We start from the raw sequence: 22,099 nt of genomic DNA, 5'->3' as shown, positions 1-22,099 counted from the left end.
TGCATCCCACTGCATCACGAGAGATAAGACAAAGTTTATAAAAATGTCTACAAGTTCTCAACGTATATCACTCGCCAATGGTTGGCACCTCAAGGCCAAGGGTGAAGGTATTGCTTATTGTCCATGTTTAAAACCAGAATATAAAAATGTTATATGTACCACAGTTAAAGATGAACTTACTTTCTGTAAGAGTATTAGATAAACTAGGATATGTAGTTACATTTAAGAATAATAAGTGCATACTGGAAAGAGACGGCAAAAGGGTAACTGCAGCTTTAAATGGAGCATTATATGTCTTACATGATAGTAAGAAAGGGGAGGCACAGACTGTATTTAATAATATCAAGCCTCATGATGAATGTATCCATTTATTGCATAGGCGTTTGGGGCATGTGAATTTTAAAATGCTAAAACGTACAGTAGAGTTATCTGAAGGAATAAGGTTAAAACCCTGTGATAAGTATTTGCGTTGTAATGTCTGTTGTGAAGATAAGAGTAAAATATTGCCTGCAAATAGGCTAAATGGTTTCAAAACTACAGAACCTTTAGAAGTAGTATTTGCAGACATTATAGGTCCAAAGAAACCCAGTATGGAGGTGCTCGATATATACTGAGCATTATGGACCATTACTCAAGATATGGGTTTTGCTACCTAATGAAAAGCAAAACTGAAACATATCAACATTTCTTCAATTGGTTAAAGTTTGCTGAAAGAAAAACCAAACGGCAAATTATAACCCTGGTGACAGATAACGGCACGGAATTTGTTAATAGCAAATTCCAGAATAGGTTAAAGGCAGCTGGAATAGCTCATAAGACATCTGCACCATACAGACCACAGCACAATGCATATGTTGAAAGGCGAGGCCAAACTCTGCAGGCAATGACCCGTACCATGTTAACTGATTCTGGGTTACCTGATTCTATGTGGCGGGAGGCCACAATGTGTGCTAATCATTTATTAAATAATGTGGTTAACTCAACCACTGGTGAAATACCATTCACCATGTGGCATGGCAGGAAGCCTGATTTGAGTTACCTGCACACATTTGGTGCACCAGCATGGGTGCATATCCCTACACAACTCAGGCGTAAAGGGCAACATAGAGCTAAACAATTATTCTTCGTTGGTTACCAAGCTAACCATAGGGCATATAGATTTTGGGAGAAAGGCACATCTAAGGTGTTATGTAGTGCCAATGCCCAATTTCTAGAGCACGTAGGATGGGATAAGTTAGAACAGGATAACAATAACGAGGTGATTATTGAATCATACAGAAATCCCATTAAGTATCCCTGTAACTTTAAAAATAATGTAAAGGAAGAAGTACAGGAAGAAGTACAGCCCCTAGAGGAAGAAATAGCTGAGGATGAGGAACAGGTAGTAACTCAACCAAGCCCAGTAATACCCAGAAGGACTACACGTATTTCTAGACCGCCTGATAGATACCAGGCTAATACAGTGTGCCAGGAAAATAGAATCCCAAATACTGTGGATGAGATTAAAAGATATCCTTCTAAAGAGAAAGAAAATTGGTATGCAGCTATCAATAAGGAATTACAATCCTTGAAGGATATGAAAGTGTATGAAAACGTGAGATTACCTAGTAATGAAAAACCCATTGGCTGCAGATGGATTTTTAAAATAAAGACTGATAAGGATGGAAACACAATCCATAAGGCAAGGTTAGTAGCCCAAGGCTTTAGACAAAGTGCAAAAGACTATGATGAAGTATTTGCACCTAGTCTGAAAGCAGCAACTTTAAGGGCAGCATTAGTGTGGGCAGCAAGCAAGCAATATATAGTTAACCATTTAGATGTGGAAACTGCTTACTTGCATGCTCCACTAAGACATACTGTTTATATGAAAAGGCCTAATGGAGTTAAAGGAGACAATGATAATGATTGTTGGTTATTAAAGAAGAGCCTCTATGGTCTTAAACAATCGGGCTATGAATGGAACCAGTATATTGTAAAGGAACTGAACAATATAGGGTTTAAAGCTGGTTTAGCTGACCCATGTCTATTTAAGAGAGAAAAGAATGGGAAAATATCATTATTATTGTTGTTTACTGATGATATTGCTCTGATAACTAAAACTAATGATGAAGCAAATGAAATAATAACATCATTAGCCAAGAAAATAAAAATCAAGCAATTAGGGGAGATAAAGAGATATCTAGGATTGAATATATTGAGAACACAGAAAGGTTTTAAGATATCTCAGGAAGATAAGATATCTAAATTGCTAATAGATTATAAGATGGAACTTTGTAAGCCTGCAAAGACTCCAATGAGTCAGGATATTTGCAAAATGGATACACAAAGTCCCAAATGTGATAAGGCATTATATCAATCTTTGATTGGTAGCTTATCATATATTAGCAATTGGTCAAGGCCAGATATTGCTTTTAGTATTAATCAGCTGGCACGACACAATAATGATCCGCTTCAATGTCACTGGATAGCATTGAGAAGAATCCTAAGATATCTTAAAGGAACATTACACCATGCACTGTATTTAGAACCAAAAGGTGATCTCATATTGAGTGCTTATGCAGATGCTAGTTTTGCAGCAGAAAGAGATACTAGAAAGTCGACTTCAGGAACAGCCATAATGCTGGGTAAGACATTAATTGGCTGGAAGTCTATAAGGCAACAGCATATAAGTTTGTCTACTATGGAGGCAGAATTCTCCTGTTTATCTTTATTGTGTACTGAGTTGATTATGTACAAACAAATGTTGAAGGATATGGGTATAACTGTAACTTACCCCATAGTTGTACATGAAGATAATCAGGCAGCAATTCAAATGGCCACTAATATTGCAGTTAAAACGAGAAGTAAACATACAGATTTGAGGTATCTTAATGTAAGACAATCTGTACAGAGTAAATTGATTCAGCTGGAGTACTGCATGTCGGAGGACAATGTAGCTGATCATTTTACTAAAGCCCAAGGTGCCATTAAGCATCTAGAGAGTTGTGAAAAATATGGGTTTAGAATGTAAAGGCATTACATATTTATGTCACCCAAAAGGGGAGAATGTTGGGTATATGGATACACCAACCAGGTTTGGGTTGAATAAATATGTAAACCTAGGATTAAGTGTTTTGTAGCTTTAAGCACAAGAAACTGCAATGTCATTGTGGGTGCGGTTGCAGGCAGTAATATAGGTAGGAAGGGAAACGTAATAGACCCGGCTTCTGGATGCACCTGGTTCTGTTCCTGGTCTGCTGCCTGCTGTTCTGGAACGTCTATCTGCTTACTTTTGGAGGCTACTGTGCCAGATACCATTTCAACTGAACACAAGGACTGTTTGCTTAGTGAGCTGAGGATTCAGCGTTGTCTTTGAGAGAAAGGTATCAGGAGGAGAAGATTTACAAGCAGATAAAGACATTGTATTTACTGTTAATGGACTTTGTAACTGGATGGATATACTGGATAATAACATATGGACTGAATGACACTTCTTAATCTCTGTGTGAATTAAATAACTATTTTAAAACCACAAACAGTGTTTTTGTCTCCAGTGTGTGTATACTCTTGGGCCCACTCTCTCTCTCATTTGCCTGCCTGGCTTGACTGCTGCTGCATACTCTGCTTGGGGGTTTATCCCCAAATACTAACACCTTCCTTCTAGGAATTTTTGATAAACAAATATCCAAAAAATCGAAGTATATTACAATCCATATCTTAACCGCAGCCAGACTGGCATTTGCCCAGTGCTGGAAACTACCCTCTATCCCCACTGAACTTATGGTTATTCAGAAAATTTTACAATGCGCCGAAATGGACAAACTAACCCAAGCATTAAAAAATAAAGAATCCTCAACCTATTATAGCAATTGGAATCCTTTGTATATTTGGCTAAACCAAAGATAGATCACCTCTAAGAAAATTAAGGCCGAGGCCTCCGAAGCAGAGATAAAGAAAAGCACCGCCGACGATAGTTTTGAAGAAGAAAGGACCTTACAGACAGTCACAAAAATATGGTTTTATTATAATTGTTTTCCCTACTCTTTCCCCCCCTTCCCTTACCTTTCCCTCTTTCCTCTCTCAAGCCTTCCTCTCTTTCCCTCTTGGCCTATGCCAAGACCTGTTTGTCTTTTTGTTGTATATAATTTGTAGCTGTGTTGTTGTTTTTTTAAAAGTAAAATTAATAAAGTTTTTTTCTAAAAAAAAAAAAAGAAAACAGAACAAAAAACCCCAAGGAGTACAATCCCCATCCTAGTTTTAGGTCAGACCTTTAACCATTTTTGGAAAGGTAAAAGGATGGGAGAAGCATGAATTTTCAGGTGCAGTATAATAAATCATTCCACAGGCAAAAAGTCATCTGAGAAGGCACACTTCCTCAGTCCTATGAAGACACTGCTTAATCAACAGGTGTTAATTAACAGGACCCACTATAGCTGATCACACTAGTCAGACAGAATCATATGGAGAAGACACAAATAATCTGTACTATGGATCAGGGGTCACCAACCTTTTGGACCTCAGGGACCACCAAACTCATAATTTTAGATCCCAGGGACCGCTAACCGGTTCTGTGGGTGTGGCTTAATTTGTGGGTGTGGCTTGGTGGTCATGTGACTGGCTGGCAATGGCTTGTATGTAAATATTATAAATATTTATATAAATATTGAATTTTTTATTTTTTAAAAGAGCAATTTTTACCCAAAATGAGGCAAAGCAGAATTGAGTTGATCACAGAAGCACAGATTCATTCAGAGATCTATCTGTCTGCCATTGGCTAGCTCAGTCTGTCACATAAAATTTGCTTGTCGTGAGTCTGCACTGAATAGAACATTCAATCCTAAGGGAGGTTCGGCTGTGCTTAAAAGCAGAGCCGAAGTTCTAAAGACTAGCTCTCTGGAATAGTACAATTGCATTAGTCAAACATTCATGTATGTTCATGGTGAGAAATTTGGTTAAACTTTCTAAATTTAACCATTCTACTCAACTGTGCAAATCACTTAGTTAATACTGTACTGAGATACATTAACATTTCTGTATTTCGGTGTTTTTTGTATTTAAAATGTGCATTTGAAACATCTGTTTATAGTTTCATCCATTTCATTTCATCCATTTCATTTCATTTCATTTCATCCATTTCAGGGTCTGGATAGTATACTTCTATAGCCAAGTTTTTGGGGGCAATAGTCTTTTAACTTGTTCCTCATAGACTGATGGACAAGAAATATACATGTTTCTTGATAGCTTAGGAAAAATTGAAGAAATAAAGGAAACATTTGTCCTTTGTCCATTTAAGATTCTTTCCAAAATATTAGGCTCTTATAATCATCCATTTTATACATTTCTGAAAAGGACTTATCTAGTAAAAAAAATAAGGATCAGTATATTCTACAAAATGATCAAATTTCCATGGTGAGTTGCTAAGGAGAACTGGCTTTTCTGTAGTGGCTCGGTCAGCTAAGTCCACAGCCCAGTCTTCACACTATTTAACTGACTTGGTTGCCTGCATGTAAACTGTTTACAAAGTAAGGTTTAAAATAACTCTCTGCTGAAGCTTCCTGAAATGTCATGATTCATTTTGATATTCACATAAAAATTGAAGAGAAAAGACATTCTTCTTTGTCAGAAATACTTTGTAAATGTTGTTTGTTTGTTTTAGGGTTTCTATTGATCCAGGTTTGGCCTGAAAATGTCACTGATTTGAGTAGCTTTGAAAATCTGGAAGTAATACGAGGTAGAACAAAACAATTGTAAGTACAACAGCATGCCAAGAAACTTGTACTCATGTAGAGTTGTGATTTTTTTAAAAGACCAGATCATTATTCTTCCATAAATCAGTTGCTAGTTTGCAGTTGAATTGAAAGTAAAGTAGAATGCATCAGCACTACTGCCACTATTTCTTCTTTTTTCTAAGATGGTTTGAAATGTTTAATTTATTCTTTCTTCTGATTTATCAAAGTTACTGTTTAGAAAAGTGTCTCTCAGATTCAATAATCCACAGGACTCAAGGATCCCATTTTATTTTTCTCCTAAGTTTAAGTTGTTTATTCTTAAAAGGAGATAGTGAGAAAAATGTTGCCTACAATATGGTACACACACAAACTTTTAAAACGTTCTTCCTTTTTTCGGGGCTGAAACCTGCATTTGAAATTGCTTAAATTAATTGCAAGGTGTGGGAGGAGTTGATACACATTATGATCATTCTGGGAATAGAATGTTAAAGCAATTTCCAAACAAAATAATCTATATTGGGTTCTGTATGCTAATTCTGTTTTACTGAGTGAAAATACCTTCAGAAATATTTTCACTTAAGTACATTTTAAATAAATAGGTGAACTGAAAAATTTGGGTTGTTTTTCCTAACTCATAGTAGACAGGATTCCAGAAATTTTTACTATGTGGCTAGTTATTTTTGCTCTATCTGTAGTTTTATGTGAAAGTTGGAGAACACCAGTGAAATAAACTGCTTTCTGATCAGACTTGAAAGTATATAATGTAAGATTGATTTCTGGATTGTCATTACAGACTGGGAAACAAGAAGGAATGGCTTTGAAGTCTAAAAGTACCAGGAGATCCAAGTTCTTTGCCAATTCTTACCTCAGCTTTTACTATTACTTTTAGAATAGAATGGAGTGGAATGGAATGGAATAGAATAGAATAGAATAGAATAGAATAGAATAGAATAGAATAGAATAGAATAGAATAGAATAGAATAGAGTTCTTTATTGGCCAAGTATGATTGGACAAACAAAGAATTTATCTTGGTGCAAATGCTTTCAGCGTACATAAAAGAAAAGATACATAAGATACAACACTTAATAATAGTCATAGGTACAATAAGCAATCAAATCATACTAGGAAACAGTCAATATAAATTGTTAGGATGCAAGCAACATTACAGTCATACAGTCATAAGTGGGTGGGAATGGGTGATAAGGAGTGATGAGAAGATTATTAGTAATAGTAGTGCAGACTTTGTAAATAGTTGGACAGTGTTGAGGGAATTATTTGTTTAGCAGAGTGATGGCGTTCGGGAAAAAAATTGTTCTTGTGTCTAGTGGTTCTGGTGTGCAGTGCTCTATAGCATTGTTATGAGGATAGGAGTTGAAACAGTTTATGTCCGGGATGTGAGGGGTTTGTAAATATTTTCACAGCCCTCTTTTTGACTCATGCAGTATACAGGTCCTCAATGGAAAGCAGGTTGGTAGTAATTGTTTTTTCTGCAGTCTTAACTATCCTCTGAAGTCTGTGTGTCTTGTTGGGTTGCAGAACCAAATCACAGTTATAGAGGTGAAGATGACAGACTCAATAATTCCTCTGTAGAATTGTATCAGCAGCTCCATGGGCAGTTTGAGCTCTCTGAGTTGGCACAGAAAGAACATTCTTTGTTGTGCTTTTTCTTTTGATGACGTTTTTGATGTTAGGTGTCCATTTTAGGTCTTGTGATATGATAGAACCTAGAAATTTGAAGGTCTCTACTGTTGATACTGTGTTGTCTAGTATTGTAAGAAGTGGTAGTATGGGAGAGTTTCTCCTAAAGTCTACCACCATTTTTTTGGTTTTGAGTATGTTCAGTTTCAGATTGTTCTGGTTACACCACGAGGCAAGTTGTACAACCTCCTATCTGTATGCAGATTTGTCTCAGATGAGACTAATCACTGTTGTGTCATCTGCAAATTTCAGTTTTTTAACTGATGGATCGTTCAAGATGCAGTCTTTGGTATAGAGGGAGAAGAGAAGTAGAGAAAGCACACAGCCTTGGGGAGGGGCTCTGCTAATTGTAATTGATTCTGCCTAGCTTCACCTGCTGCTTCCTGTCTGTTTTAACTTACAAAGCTCTGTTGAAACAGACCAAATATTGTCATTAGACTTGTACACTGCCCACTTACAGAGTTAAGTATCATTCTGAACCTAATGAATAAATTGTTTGATATGTTTTCTTAATCTTTCTGCCTTAGAGGTCAATATGCTCTTGCAGTAATCAACCTGAATATCAGATCTTTGGGACTACGGTCTCTCAAAGAAATAAGTGATGGAGATGTAGCCATTTTGAGAAACAGCCACCTTTGCTATGGCAATACATTGGATTGGAAGAAACTTTTTGTAACACCAAAACAGAAAATAAAAATAAGCAAAAATGGAAATGAAAGTGAATGTGGTAAGTGTATATGGTTCATGTATGAATGGCATATATTTCTGAAAATTAGTTTATATTCTTAAAATTAATTAGATCACATGGTTCATCATATTAGTGTATGCATTTATCTATACCGTTGAGCTGTGCAAACATTCTTCCCTCAAGGCCTCTGCTGGCTTTTAGTGCATGCATGCACATGTGCAGAATCTAGGTCTGCCAGCATTTTCATATCATTTTGCTAATGTTATGACAGAGGTTTCTTATATGAATCTACAGACATGCTGGTAAAACTGGGAAAGTACTTATCCTGTGAGCAATTAGCTATGTATAAGTGTAAATGGTATAAATGTGGGCTTGTATTCTAGCTCCCAAATTGTTGCTATTGCTTTTTCATATATTAGTTAGAAACCTGTACATGGATTAGAGAATAATCAAAAATATATGTTGCCATCAAAAAAATAAAAGAATTGAAATGGGAATGGCTGGTCACTTAGCAAGAAGAACTGATAGCAGGTCTTAGAATGGGTTCCACTTGAAAAACATCCACAAAAGAGACCTAAATCAAAATGGAGAGATGACATCAGCAAATATTGTGGACCCAACTGGCAAAGGAAAGTTCAAAAGTGTTGGAAACATGCAGAAGAGGCCTTCATCCTGCAGTGGATAGACAATGGCTAAAATGTTGATGATGATGAATATGTGGTCTACAACAGCAGTTGCCAACCAGTAGGCCGTGGCCCACTGGTGGGCTGCAAAAAAAATTGGTGGGCCGCAGAGCACATCCCCAGAGCACATACATCCCCGAGCAATTAATCCAGGCTCCACAGAAACTCAAAGCTGTGCCGCCTACATGGCCCGTGGGAACTCTCCCCACCTACTCACTCCTTACCTGGCAAACTTGCCTTCTAAATTGCTATTTTTCCAACCATCAGCTGTTCTGCTGTGCTGGGAGATTTAGATTAGCTAGGAAGCAGGAAATTGTTGGATTTCTTGCTTTCTAGCTAGTCTTTAGATCTTCGGCTCTGCTTTTAAGCACAGCCAAACCTCCCTTATGACTGAAGGTTCTATTATTCAGTGCAGACTCACGGTAAGCAAATTTTATGTGACAGACTGAGCTAGCCGATGGCAGATAGATAGATCACTGGATGATTCTGTGAGCAGCTATATCTGCCTGCCTGCTTTGCCTGCTTTTGGGTAAAAATTGCTCTTTTTTATATAAAAAATTCAATATATTGAATTTTTTATTGTGTATTGTGAGTTACTTTTGTGAGTTATTTTTGCTTGCTAGTAAATTTTATGAGTTTGCTTGCAAGCAAATTTTATGTGACAGACTGAGCTAGCCGATGACAGATAGATAGATCTCTGAATGAATCTGTGTTTCTGTGAGCAACTCAATCCTGTTTTCCCTTATTTTGGGTAAAAGTTGTTGTTCTTTTAAATAAAAAATTCAATATTTATATAAATATTTATAATATTTACATACAGGCCAGTCACAAGACCACTAAGCCACACCCACAAATTAAGCCACACCCACAGAACCAGTTAGCAGTCCCTGGGATTTAAAATTATGAGTTTGGTGGTCCCTAAGGTCCAAAAGGTTGGTGAGCCCTGGTCTACAATACATGCAATCAAATTTTTTGATAAGACTAGATTTTTTTAAAAATGAGGATGTCTGAGACTTTGAAAAGCAATATAAGTTTCTTGCATGAATTCCAAAACCATTTAGTTCAAAATGTTTACAGATGTCATATACAGTAGGATAACAGCATTACCCCAAGGAGCCTTCATGGTACATAGTCAAAGTGCAATATTGCTGGCAAACTACCCATAGCCTGAACTGTGATCCTGATGGAGCTCAAGGTTCCATTTTTTCAAGTTCAGTAAAATGAGGAGCCAGATTGTTGAGGGCAATATGCTGACATTGTAAACCACCCAGAGAGTACTCAAAAGCACCAGAGTAAGGTATGTAAGTCTAAGTGCAGGGGTGGGGTTCTATCAGTTTGGACTGATTCAGGTGAACCAGATGTTAAAGTTACATCTGGTTCGCCGAACCAATATTACAACCAACTGGCTGGCCCTGCCCACTCTGCCCCTCCCCTCCCATGAGTCTCCACATAGCCCATTTTCGATGGAGGTAAGTGCAGGGTCTGTGCAGAGGCTTTGGGAGGGGGCAAAATGGGCCTTCCGGAAGTCTGGAAACAGGCCTGTTTCCAGCTTTGGAGGGCCTCCAGAGCCCAGGAGAGGTTGTTTTCACCCTTCCAGAGGCCCAGGGGATGCCTCTGGACCCTTGAGAGGGCAAAAAATGGTCCTCCCAGAAAAATCAGAAGTCATGAAACTGGCCTGTTTCCGGCTTCCAGTGGGCCTCCAGAGCCTGGGGGAGGATGTTTTCACCTCCCCAGAGGCCCAAGGGAGGTCTCCAGACCCTTGGGAGGGTGAAAACAGCCTTCCTCAGGCTCTGGAGGCCCACCAGAAACAGGAAGTTCCAGTAGGCAACACTCACCATGGCCACACCCACCCAGCAACCGGGCAGCGAACCAGTTGCTGGGATTTTTGAATCCCACCTTTGTCAGTGCTATTGCTATGTATTAACCCAGGTATTGATGCAAAGCAAGATGGGTTTTGAACCTGAAATGTATGAATAAAAATTACTATGAAATCTCAGAACATGAAAGAAATAGCATTTTCTCTTTACCTTTTCTCTAGTTTCACAAAGCAGCTATTTACATTAGGTTTGCTAACCCATGTTTAGTTTCACTTTCTGATAAATACCAAGTTCATTAGTTTTAACTGATTAATTACCTAACTATGGCAGGGAAGTAGAGACTAAAAAGCAATAGCAATTGCAATAGCACATAGAGTTATATACTATTCCATAGTACTTTACAGTACTCTCTGAATATTTACAATCAGCATTTTTCCCCTCATTTTATATGTCTTCATTTTTACCAACCTCAGGAGGATGGAAGGCTGAGTCAGCCTTGAATCCATTACTAAAAACCCTGCCTTTATAGCACTGCTCCAAAAGCAATATTTTTAAAGTTAAGCATTTATGAACTCATAATTAAGTTTCTACATGTGGCTCACAGAATGAAGCTATGATGCAAGGATGATTGGTCAGTAGTCTTATTGTAATTGTACTGGGAACTGACTGAGTTTTAAGAGGACAGACGAGTTGTAAAAAAAAAAAAAAGCCTCCGAAGATCAGCTGAGAGGAAGAAAAAAAGCCTCAGACAATCAGCTGAGAGGAGAAAGAAGAGAAAAGTGCAGGATCAGCCCTCCCATCCACCCCTGCGCTTTTCTCTTCTTTATCCTCTCAGCTGATTGGTGCTGCAGGCCTCATCTGATGTGAGGAAAGCTGCACACATGTGTTAGGTGCACATGTGTTAGGTGCGCGTGCACGCACACGTGATCACTGAACCGGTAGTGGAACAGGTAGGATCCCACTGCTGGGACAGGCACCTTCCACCCTTCTGAGATTGGTAAAATGAGGATCCAGATTTTTAGAGGGAATGTTCAAATAATACTGACATTGTAAACTATCCAGAGAGTGCTGTAAAGCACTATGGGGTGATATACAAACCTAGATGCTATTGCTATGCTAATGCTATTATAATTGTTTCCTGGATGGGTGATTTTTCTGGATTTTGGCAACTGCTTGGATTTTAACAGTTCAGAAATTGTAATTGCTTAAATAAATTTAAACTATGCCATGCACATTTCTCTTTTCTGGTATAATGATAAACACTTGGTTCTGTCTTTTAGCTGCCACAGGACAAGTTTGCCATCCACTCTGCTCAAATATAGGCTGCTGGGGCCCAGGACCCTTCCAGTGCTTTTCTTGCCGTTATTTTATCCGCCAACAGGAATGTGTAAAACATTGTAATATTTATCAAGGGTAAGAGTTTCAAACATCCCATATAATAAAAAAGTGAAATCTTTTCAATTCTACAATAATGCTTATGTGAGAAAATGCTTAGTAAGATTTTGAAATCTTAAGTACTCTTCCTAAATAAAACATCTCAATAAATTCAAATGAAATTTCATCTCAGTAAACATGATTAGGTTTGCATAACAAAGTCGTTTTGGAGCATAATGTAATAGACTGTGATCCTTTTTATATTATATTTTCTGCAACAGTGGTCATCAAGAGAACATTCTTCAAAATATAATGCAATCTAAGATCTTTTTTGTGTGATCTAGCATCAGAGACCTCTGAATACCATCCTTCAATTTCAGAAGGAACTTCTACTGTTAGTGTTATCTCTCCCTCAAAAAAATCCTACTAGCCAAGTTATGCAGATCTTTGAGTTCAAGTTAATAACTATGATAAAGATTCTGAAAATGAATTACTATAATGTCAAGCATGCAGTGCTAAAAATTTAACATAATTGGTTCATATAAAATATTTTTCTTCATTTTTCTGCTGCTATAGGTTTTCAAAGTTAAGTAAAAATTGAGGAAAAACCAAATGAACACACAGTATGAAACTTTTAAAATGACTTTATTTAAAGGCACTTTAAGGTATCTGTGTGTTAGCTTTCACACACAAAAAAGTTTTCTACATATATTGTGCTAACCTAAATAGCAAATTTTGCATCAAATTATAGGTTCAGTATAATCAGTAACGAATAATAAAGTTTATAGTTATTTAAGCCATCTCTTTCAGTTTTCACATTTTAATCATTCATTAAATGGTTTCAAAAATGAGGTAGATTTCATCTCTAACAGATAGAACCTGTTAATTCATTTCCATGTGTATTTAGGCCACAGTCACTACATGAACCTAATTTATAAAAAAAAATATATGGAATCCAAAGTAGTTTTAGCATAATTGTGTTATTCATATCCTATAAAATGTATATGTATTATGAGCTCACTCACTCCTTGAATTATGTGTTGTCTGTTTGTCAAAACCCTTAATGTAAATTATACCATATCATCGGAATTCTCTTTGAATAAAAATTTATATTAGTCATTATTCACAGGATTACCTAAATGAAACCATAAAGTGTTCAGCAATGTACAGTGAACACAGTAAAAATATCTATGGGTATTTCTAACATTGCAAACTTATCTGGAAGTGCATCTCTGATATTTCCCTACAATGAAAATATATATTTTTATAATATTCTTTCTTTTTAATAATTATGACATGGTCAGAAATTTCTTGCCTGTCTAAATTTGAATAATATGCTTTCTTACTGGTTGACATATTGGAAGATGATATGGATTGTCAGTGTGGTAAAACCTTATCAGGATACTTTAAATTGACCCACCATGACACAAGGAAAAAAATCTCAAATATAATTTTTAAGGAACTTAATTAACAATCAAAATATTTTAATGTAGTTTGTAATGGTTAAATTTATCATGCCAAAGCTCTGTCCTTACCTAAAGACAAGTAATAACTTATGATAAAAAAAGTTTTGAATTTTAAGAAAGCAAAAATTATATTGGAAGTCCGAAAAAGTAAAAGGATTGGTTTAATTTATACACGTTGCTGTTTCTTTAAAATTTTCTTGTGTTTTAAGTAAACATTTTAGAAAATGCTTTTGTAAAAATGTCTTTAAAAGTATGAGACATATATGTATGTATGTATGTATGTATGTATGTATGTATGTATGTATGTATGTATGGTATTCAGCTTTAAAAAAACAAATTATATATATATATATATATATATATATATATATATATATATATATATATATATACACATACATACATATACATACACACACACACACATACATACATACATACATACATACACATACACATATGACATTTCTTTTTATATTTCTTTTAGAATGCCTCGAGAATATGAACAAAATTCGGAGTGCTTTCAGTGCCATTCAGAATGCCTTGTGCAAAATGCAACTGAACCATATTTATCTTGCACAGGACCTGTAAGTGCACTTACTTTGACAGTTTATTAGAATTTTTGTGTATATTATATTGTTGTCCCATGCAGATATCAATGTGCTCACAAATAAAAGATTAGTATTCAAAAGATGCACATAATTTTACTGTAGGGACCTAAAATTATCCAATCCTAAACTGTTTTTCTCAGCCTATATGATAATTTATTTGCCTGTATAGGCTTCCTTATTCATTTCATCAAAACTATAACAGGGAAAGCAGAGCAGATTTAGAACATACTTATCTTTTGTAGCTATAATTTCAAATATTAGTTATCAATAGTATTTTTAAAATACTACATATAAATATTAAATATTATAAATATTAAATATTGTTTTAAAATATTTTAATTGTAGTGGCTTTAAGTCTGGGATTTAAATTATGCTGCTTTGTCTTAAAATATTGCATTAAATTACAATTCTTGTGTAATCCCAATTGCTACAAACTGCGAATAACATAATAAGAATGCCATAAAACTAACCAGACAGGTTTCAAGAGAATTAGGAACAGCAATCACCAACTAAGAAAGGTTCTAGAACCTACAGGAACTGATCTCAAAAATCTAAGCAGGTTTGCAACTGATTAGATGCAGGAATCACAGTATAATCTCAGTGGAACATTTGATTGGGAAGTAAAAACAAAACACCCATATATGTCTCAGTGTTGTCACTATTAGCTGAATTCAAATAACATGTTTTTCAGGGAGATCAGAAAAAAGAAGGAAATTTGTTTAATGCAGAATGGAGCAGAGAAGTTGTTCTGGACAATGCATACAAAACTGCTGAAAAATATTTTGAAGAGTTTTACAACCAATGATGTCTCTGCTCATTTGGTTTCAGCCAAATATCATGCTTGCTGCAAAGTGCATGGAATTTGCACACAGGCTGCATTCTGAAATGAAAAAGAATAAACTCAGATTGCCACGAGGCAAGGGTGTCACCTACTGGGGAAGGGCATTTTTCCCAGTAGAGATATTTTCCTCAGGTAACATTGGAGGGGAAAATTAAAAGGGAGATGGTAAAAAAGTTAACATCTGCTGAAGATGTTACCTAGCTTGGTAATGAAACATTCAAAAACCAACCCAAAAACTCAAGGAATAAACCTTCACCCTCATCCTACACACAAGCTACAGATATTTTCCATTATTGCAAATGTACATGGGCGTGCAGAGCTCAGACTTTCCCGCCACTGGGAGAGTTTTGCTATGAGATGATTGCCAATATTCGAACAGCTACACTTCTTCCACAAATTTCTCTGCAAACAAACAACCCCCAAAAACTATGGAGCTCTGATCAACTACCCATAAACATAGAAACTAGTCTTCCAAAACAGATGCAAAATGCTTTGATTCATGATCACTGAGGCCCACAACTGCCAACACATCATTGATGAACAAAAAAACCACATTCCTTCAACTCCATCAGAATTGACCTGACAAACACCTTAGAATGCATGATCCACAGGAATGCTAACAAAACACAAATGCAAAAATGCAGTTCATTACAGGAGAAACTCAATACCATCACCCCAAAACCATGAAAACAACTCAGAGCTATGAATCAAAAGTCTATCCAGCAGACCTCCCCATCAGATGACAAGAAAGACCATTCTCATATATGGCTTCATGAAATCAGAAGTGGTTTCCATGTGGAAACAAAAGTACTTATGTTCTTTTCTTTAATCAAAGTAGTCAATTTTGCCATTTCAGCCAACTCCCATCAACTTCTGCAACAATTCTTACATAGTAGGAATCAAAGTCCTTTCATTTTCATGCATACAATAGTCTTGATGCTGTCAACATATATAATAACAAAGTTCCATTTTTTTTCTCCAGTTCTTTTTCCATTAGACCCAAGAAGAAGAAAAATCTGGTTTCATTTTTATCTCCAATTTCAGGATTTTCTGTATTAAAATATGAATCATAGTCTAAATTTTTTTTGCTTTGTCACATGTCCACCATAGATGGTAAAAAGTCCCTTCTTTGTTTTTAACACTTCCAACATACATTTTACATATCTTTATACGGCTTAGATAAATTATCTGGTGTTAAGTACCAATGATACATCATCTTATAGAAATTATTTTAAATTATAATTTAATGTAAACTTTAGACCCTTCGTCCACATATTTTCCCATTGTTTGAGCATCACCTTATATCCAAAAGTCCTTGCCCACTAAATTATACAATGTTTTACATGTTCATTTCCAAATTCAATTTCAATTTTATAAATTTTAGCAATAATATGTTCACTGTTACTACATAATGAAATTTCCAATTCATTCTTTACAAAGTCAAATCTATAACACTTTTTATTCATTTTGAACCTTTCTTTCAGTTGATGATAAGTAAATCAATGACAAACGTAACCTTCTGATTCAAGTTCCTCGGCTTTAGTATACATCGTGCTTGATATGGAAAAGAATGAAAAATTGATTTTGAGTTTTACAGATTAGTTTGATAGATTTTCATAGAAATGACTTGTTCATATTATTATGGAAAAGCAAAAAGTTGTGATCTGTTGTTAATGCCTTATTCTACTGTAACAGAGAGAATCAGAAGTCAATGCTTTTTCTTTCCTTACCTTTCTTCACTTTTCTTCCCCTCTCCCCTTCCCCCTCATTGTCCTCATTTGTATTTTGTATTTTACAATAATTCATAATTTAATAAAATATAAATGTAAAAATTCAATCCCATTGAATTCCTAACCAACCTCAGATCCATTCTAAAAACAAACCACATGGACCAAGAAACACAAGAAGACCTTAGGCAAAGAATTAACCCCAATATACAATGCAACAAAACAAAACACTCAACCAAAAAGAGAAAAGAGCACTAAAGAAATTGAAACAAGATAAAATCATCGTCATTCCACCAGCAGATGACTGTGGTCATGGAAAAACTGATTATAAGCTGAAAACCATTTAAATGGTGTTGACACCTACCAAATAATCCACTGTGAACCAACAAAATACATAGAGTACAAAATAGAGAGCCCTAAGGAAAATGGAAAAAGAAAAATAGCTAACCTTATTAGAGAGGAAACACATGCAACCACAAGATTCCTCCACACCCAAATTCTATGGACTCCCCAAAATAAACAAGAATGGGATCTCCTTATGCCCAGTTATGCTCTACCCAGAACACTGATGTACAAATTAGTAAAAACTCTGCAGAGGAAACTCAAACACCTGGTTAATGATTCAACTCACTCAATAAACTCCCTAGAACAATTTCTTCAACTCATTAAGTACATAAAGATCAACAAGGAAGAAATCATGGTCTCCTTTGATGTCACTGCACATTTCATCTCAATTGACATTGACTTGGTTAAACAAACCATATATCACCTATTCATCAAAACCATACCTACAAAGGTGACTTCACAGAAACACTCCATGTCCATAGAAACCATCATGAAACTTCTGGATCGATACATGCTTCAAATTCAATGGGAAAATCTGTAAGCAAGACCAAGGCACTCTTGTCATGCCCCCGTCCGAGTCTGAATCTAGGGGGAAGATGAACTGTAACAGGAACTGCCAGACATTGAGGGGGCAGCTCCATTGCCTTGGAGGAAACTGGGGAAGGCAGAATCAGTCCAGGCAAGCGTTTTCTGAAGTAGTAAGGCCTGAAGGCGGGGTGAACAGAGGCAGAAGGAACATGAGAGACGGAGCTCAAGCGAGAAGCCAGGACCATTCCCTCCTGAACTGAGGGCTCAGAGAGTGGAGAGGAGGCGTGATCAGTGCAGATGAAGCATCTACAGGTGATGAGAATGCCCCGCCCATCTTCAAAAGGCATACCAGGGGAATGAGACTTAAGGAGACACTGTGGGGAGGGACATTTGTTGGGAACAAATGCTTTTTCTTAAGTATAATGTTTTTTTTTCTTGTTTTTTACAAACATATTGTTGTGTGAACAGTGTGGCACCGGAGTGTCCTACATTTTAAAACAAATATGACAATATTCTTCATATTTAATACAGTTGACAATCTTATAAAATTTAATATTAATACACATATTTTATTAAATTGTACTTTCATTCTTTGATTATCATTCAGTATATTATTTTTGTGTCAATTCCATATTCTAAACAGCCCTCTTTTTACTACAAATAAAATATTATTAATCATATTTGTAGTGTTTAACAGACTTATGTAATTCTAATAATAATTCACAAATTTATATTGAGTTATAATCTTCCATTATTTATCCCCTTTCTGATTTTTAATTATGCCACTATTATGTTTAAAAAATGTTCCCTTTCTAATCACATTTTACAACTTATTTAATACAAATAAAATAATATTGTGTTAGGTTACTGCCACTTTAAAGATAGTTCTGAGTCTCTCTTTTTCTGAATCTTCTTTTTCGGGGTTGCACTTTAAATAAAAAGGATTCTTCTCACTCAGTTCCAGACACTGTTCACTGACTCTGCTCCAGCACTCTTCTTGGCTGTCTCTTCTCCTTACCATGGCATAGAAAGCCCTGGGGTTCTACAGAGGAGTTGCATTCTCCCCTGGAACCTCGCAGGATGCCCCTCCTTTGCTTACTGCCCCTCCAAGGCAGCTTTGGCCCCTCTGGAGCTCATGAATAAGGAGAAGCCACCTCAGGGATGGAGAGCTCCATTCCCTTGAGACTGGTATTGCCATGATGTCACTTCCTCCTCTGAACAAATGCTGAGTTTCTGAAGTGTGCATGCCAATGCTTGAACTGGCCAAGAGTCCTTGCATTCCAGTGGGCATTTTGGACTAATTACCTGGATCTTTTGTTCCTTGAACTTCTTGATTTCCCAATACCTTTGGATTTATTGCTGAGCAGCCTTGGTACAGACAGCGCTGGGCTGGATTAATTTCAGACAGAAGTTGCTTGAGGTTTATGTGGGGTTTTCTTATCATTCTGCTCAAGACTTGCTAGAAATGTGCAAGCATTTGGGGAACTTTGAAGCAATAAAGGGTGGTTTGAACTGCCAGCTGTTTGTGTGATCTTGTACTGTGCCCTGGGTCATCACAACCCTGATGGAATCATCCATATCAGGCCTAATAGCAGAAGCAGTCATGCAACGACTCAAATTCATAGCCTTATTTACCATCTAACCAAAATTTGGGACATGCTACATTGGCAATAATTTCATCATCATCAAATGTTACCAAATTGAAGAAAAACACTACCTACTCAATAATATATTCCCCGGAATCAAATTCATATGCTAAAAGGAAACAGACAAAAGAATCCCATTCCTTGACTTTGACATAAGAAGACTAGACCAGTGGTCGCCAATTGTGAGAAAATTTTGGTGGTCCACAGAGAAATGCAAAGCACCTCCAAAGCACCCCCCAAAGCAATTAATCCAGGCTGCTTGGGAACACAAGCCTTCACCATCCATATGGCCCATGGGAACGCAAGGCTTGCATTGCTTACATTGTGAACAACACAAGGTAGTGAGGGGAGAGGGAAAGGGTGGAGGGGGGAACTTGCCCCACTCACCCCAAGCATCTCGCCTGGCCACTGGGCTGCTTCTTTCCACTTTCTTCTTCTTCTGCTTTTGGCTGCATGCAAGGAAAGCAGGAAAGGTCTTTCTTTCTCTCCCCAAACTCAACCAGAAATGAGTCTTTGGGATCCTGCAAGGCATCCTGCTCCAAGAGGCTGCACCAGCGTGTCAAGTCTCACAAAGACTCATTTCTGGTGGAGTTTGGGGAAGAGAATGAAAGACTTCTGCTGCTTCTGCTGTTTTCCTTGCATGAAGCCAAAAGTCTCTCTCACACACACTCTCTCTCTTTCTCACACACACTCTCTCTCCCCCTGAAAACAGAGCTGGAGATGGTATCCTGCAATCCCAAATAAAGAATTATTGATCGGTAGGAAAATGGGGTGGGGAATTTTCCTGCAGACTTTTTGGGGGATTTTCCCAGAGGTTTTGGTCTGCGGGATTTCAAATTATGAGTTTGGTGGTCCCTGAGGTCCAAAAGGTTGGCGATCCCTGGACTAGACAGCGGAGAACTGGAAACCCATGTCTATCACAAATCAACTCACATGGACCAGATCCTCGGCTCTGCAAGCAACTACCTCACTGCACACAAAAGAAGTTGCATCCTGACCTTCTTCGCCATCTTTCTCTGCAATGGCTATCTGAAAAATTTTGTATTCTGAAACACAGCCCCAAACTACAACACACCACAGAGCCAACCATCCCACAAAAACATCCTGCCATACACAAAAGGGGTATCAGAAATGATGATCAGAATTTTCCAACCTCTAGGAATAACAATAGCCCACAAACCCACAGCCATACTCCACCAGTAATTATCCAGAAACAAAGACAAGTTGCAGAAGGATGAAAGAAACGATATAATTTACAAAATTAACTTTAACAATTGCAAACAATTCTACGTGGGATAAACATGTCAATTGAAAATCATAAACACCAGCTGACAGTCAATTGATGTGTTCCCAAATCCCTATTTGATATCCACACTGACATCAAATGCACCAATTCAGTTGGAGCTATACAAGAATCATCAGCCTCACTATTACCTGCCATGTTTGTGAGTTTATTGAAGCCAAGCACTCCACAAGCAATTCCATCAACACATGGACCTACAACCAGCCTATGAACGCTTGAGAATTCAAATCAGCCACACAACCAACAAGCAACAACACCAACCTTCGGCCAATCCACACAACCCCCCAAACAGCATTTCTCCTCCCAATCACCCTCACCTGATGTGATCTACCCATCACAAGACCCTTACTTGGTGTGACTCTCTCATCAGAACCCCTACTGAGCACACAAAGTCCTTAGTAGCAGAAGAACATCAGCACTGATGTTCCCTATATTCCACTGAAGATGATACATAGCCTGTAGAAACCAAAAACCACAAGCTTAGAGGATGAACCTCTAACCTCAAATCAAAAAGGTTTTGGGAAATTGGTAAGATTATGAGGAAATTAATTTATATTGTAAACTTCAGATTGGCACAAAATCAAATATTTTGTATGTTTATTTATAGTACTGAAATTGTAGAAAATTGTACTCAGTATTCAGATGTCCCTCAGTATTATAATGCTAATAATAACTATTCACTAGTAATTTCTAGCATCATGAAAACATTCCCTAATATCTTTCTAATCACTTTTAGATGCTGCTACAAAATGTTAAGCACGAATAAATTCCTTCTTTTTCCTTTAAATTCTTCTGAGAAATTGAAAAGGTAGAGTAGGGCACAGTTGGAGATCTGCAATCACTGTTTTATTTACAAATAATTCATCTAAGCACTTTGTGTCTATTTTTCATTGCAACTAATCAGGAAGGGTATCAAGCAAATTGGATTTGATTCATTTTCCTTGGAAGGGAGAGAAGACATTATATATTTAAATGTCTTGATTAGCCCATTAGAAAAATATCAGTCTGAATTATCTTTATAATTGTAATTAGATGAAGCAGATGGCCCTGGCTTTTTGTACAAAATAAATATATTATTAGTATTTTCTTTAAAATCTCTAGTACAAAATATTTAGCATAAGGTGTAGAAAAATAAAAATAATAATAGAATTTTTGAAAATAATTGTGTTTCAAAAATCATTATGATACTGAAGTAATAAAAGATACATACATTTTATCTTCTGACCTGCAGATATTTCAGATTTTAAAATCCATCATTGTCACCCTGCAAGATTTTTTTGTCAATTTTTGAAGTTTCACACATGTGACAAAGCCCGATCACTTATTTATTAATGTACACGCAAATGTATTTCATATCCACAAAAAATGCTGTGCTTGTTGTCCAGGGTCCTGGCAACTGCCTGAGGTGTGCTCATGTAAAAGATGGTCCACATTGTGTTAAATCATGTCCTGCTGGCATTTTGGGAGAAAATGATACCTTAGTCTGGAAATACCCAGATGAAAATTTAATATGTCAGTTATGCCATCCGAATTGTGTTCGTGGGTAAGTAATTTTTTTTTAAATTGAAACTTAATGGAAAGGATAACATAAAATTACAATGTATAAAAAAATTCAATTTATGAACAAAATGGAACCTTAACTTAATCAATGCACAATCAAACA

The 22,099-nt window shown here is 36.6% G+C and overlaps 1 protein-coding gene across 2 annotated transcripts in view; it reads left to right on the top strand.

Moving 5' to 3' along the window:
* EGFR (epidermal growth factor receptor) overlaps positions 1-22,099 on the top strand; it is a 205,848-nt gene that overhangs the window by 142,310 nt on the left and 41,439 nt on the right. For both annotated transcript variants that reach the window (XM_026702290.2, XM_087916316.1), the window contains exons 11-15: positions 5,636-5,726; positions 7,935-8,134; positions 11,876-12,008; positions 13,923-14,022; positions 21,822-21,979. In XM_026702290.2, coding sequence (XP_026558075.1) covers positions 5,636-5,726; positions 7,935-8,134; positions 11,876-12,008; positions 13,923-14,022; positions 21,822-21,979 — 682 coding nt within the window. The remainder of the gene's footprint in view (positions 1-5,635; positions 5,727-7,934; positions 8,135-11,875; positions 12,009-13,922; positions 14,023-21,821; positions 21,980-22,099) is intronic.

The sequence above is a fragment of the Pseudonaja textilis genome, chromosome Z, assembly GCF_049901715.1.
Source record: "Pseudonaja textilis isolate UNSWEBS1 chromosome Z, rPseTex1.2, whole genome shotgun sequence".
Lineage (NCBI taxonomy): Eukaryota > Metazoa > Chordata > Lepidosauria > Squamata > Elapidae > Pseudonaja > Pseudonaja textilis.
Note: the sequence above shows the minus strand (reverse complement) of the source record. Positions and strands in the feature narration are given on the sequence as shown.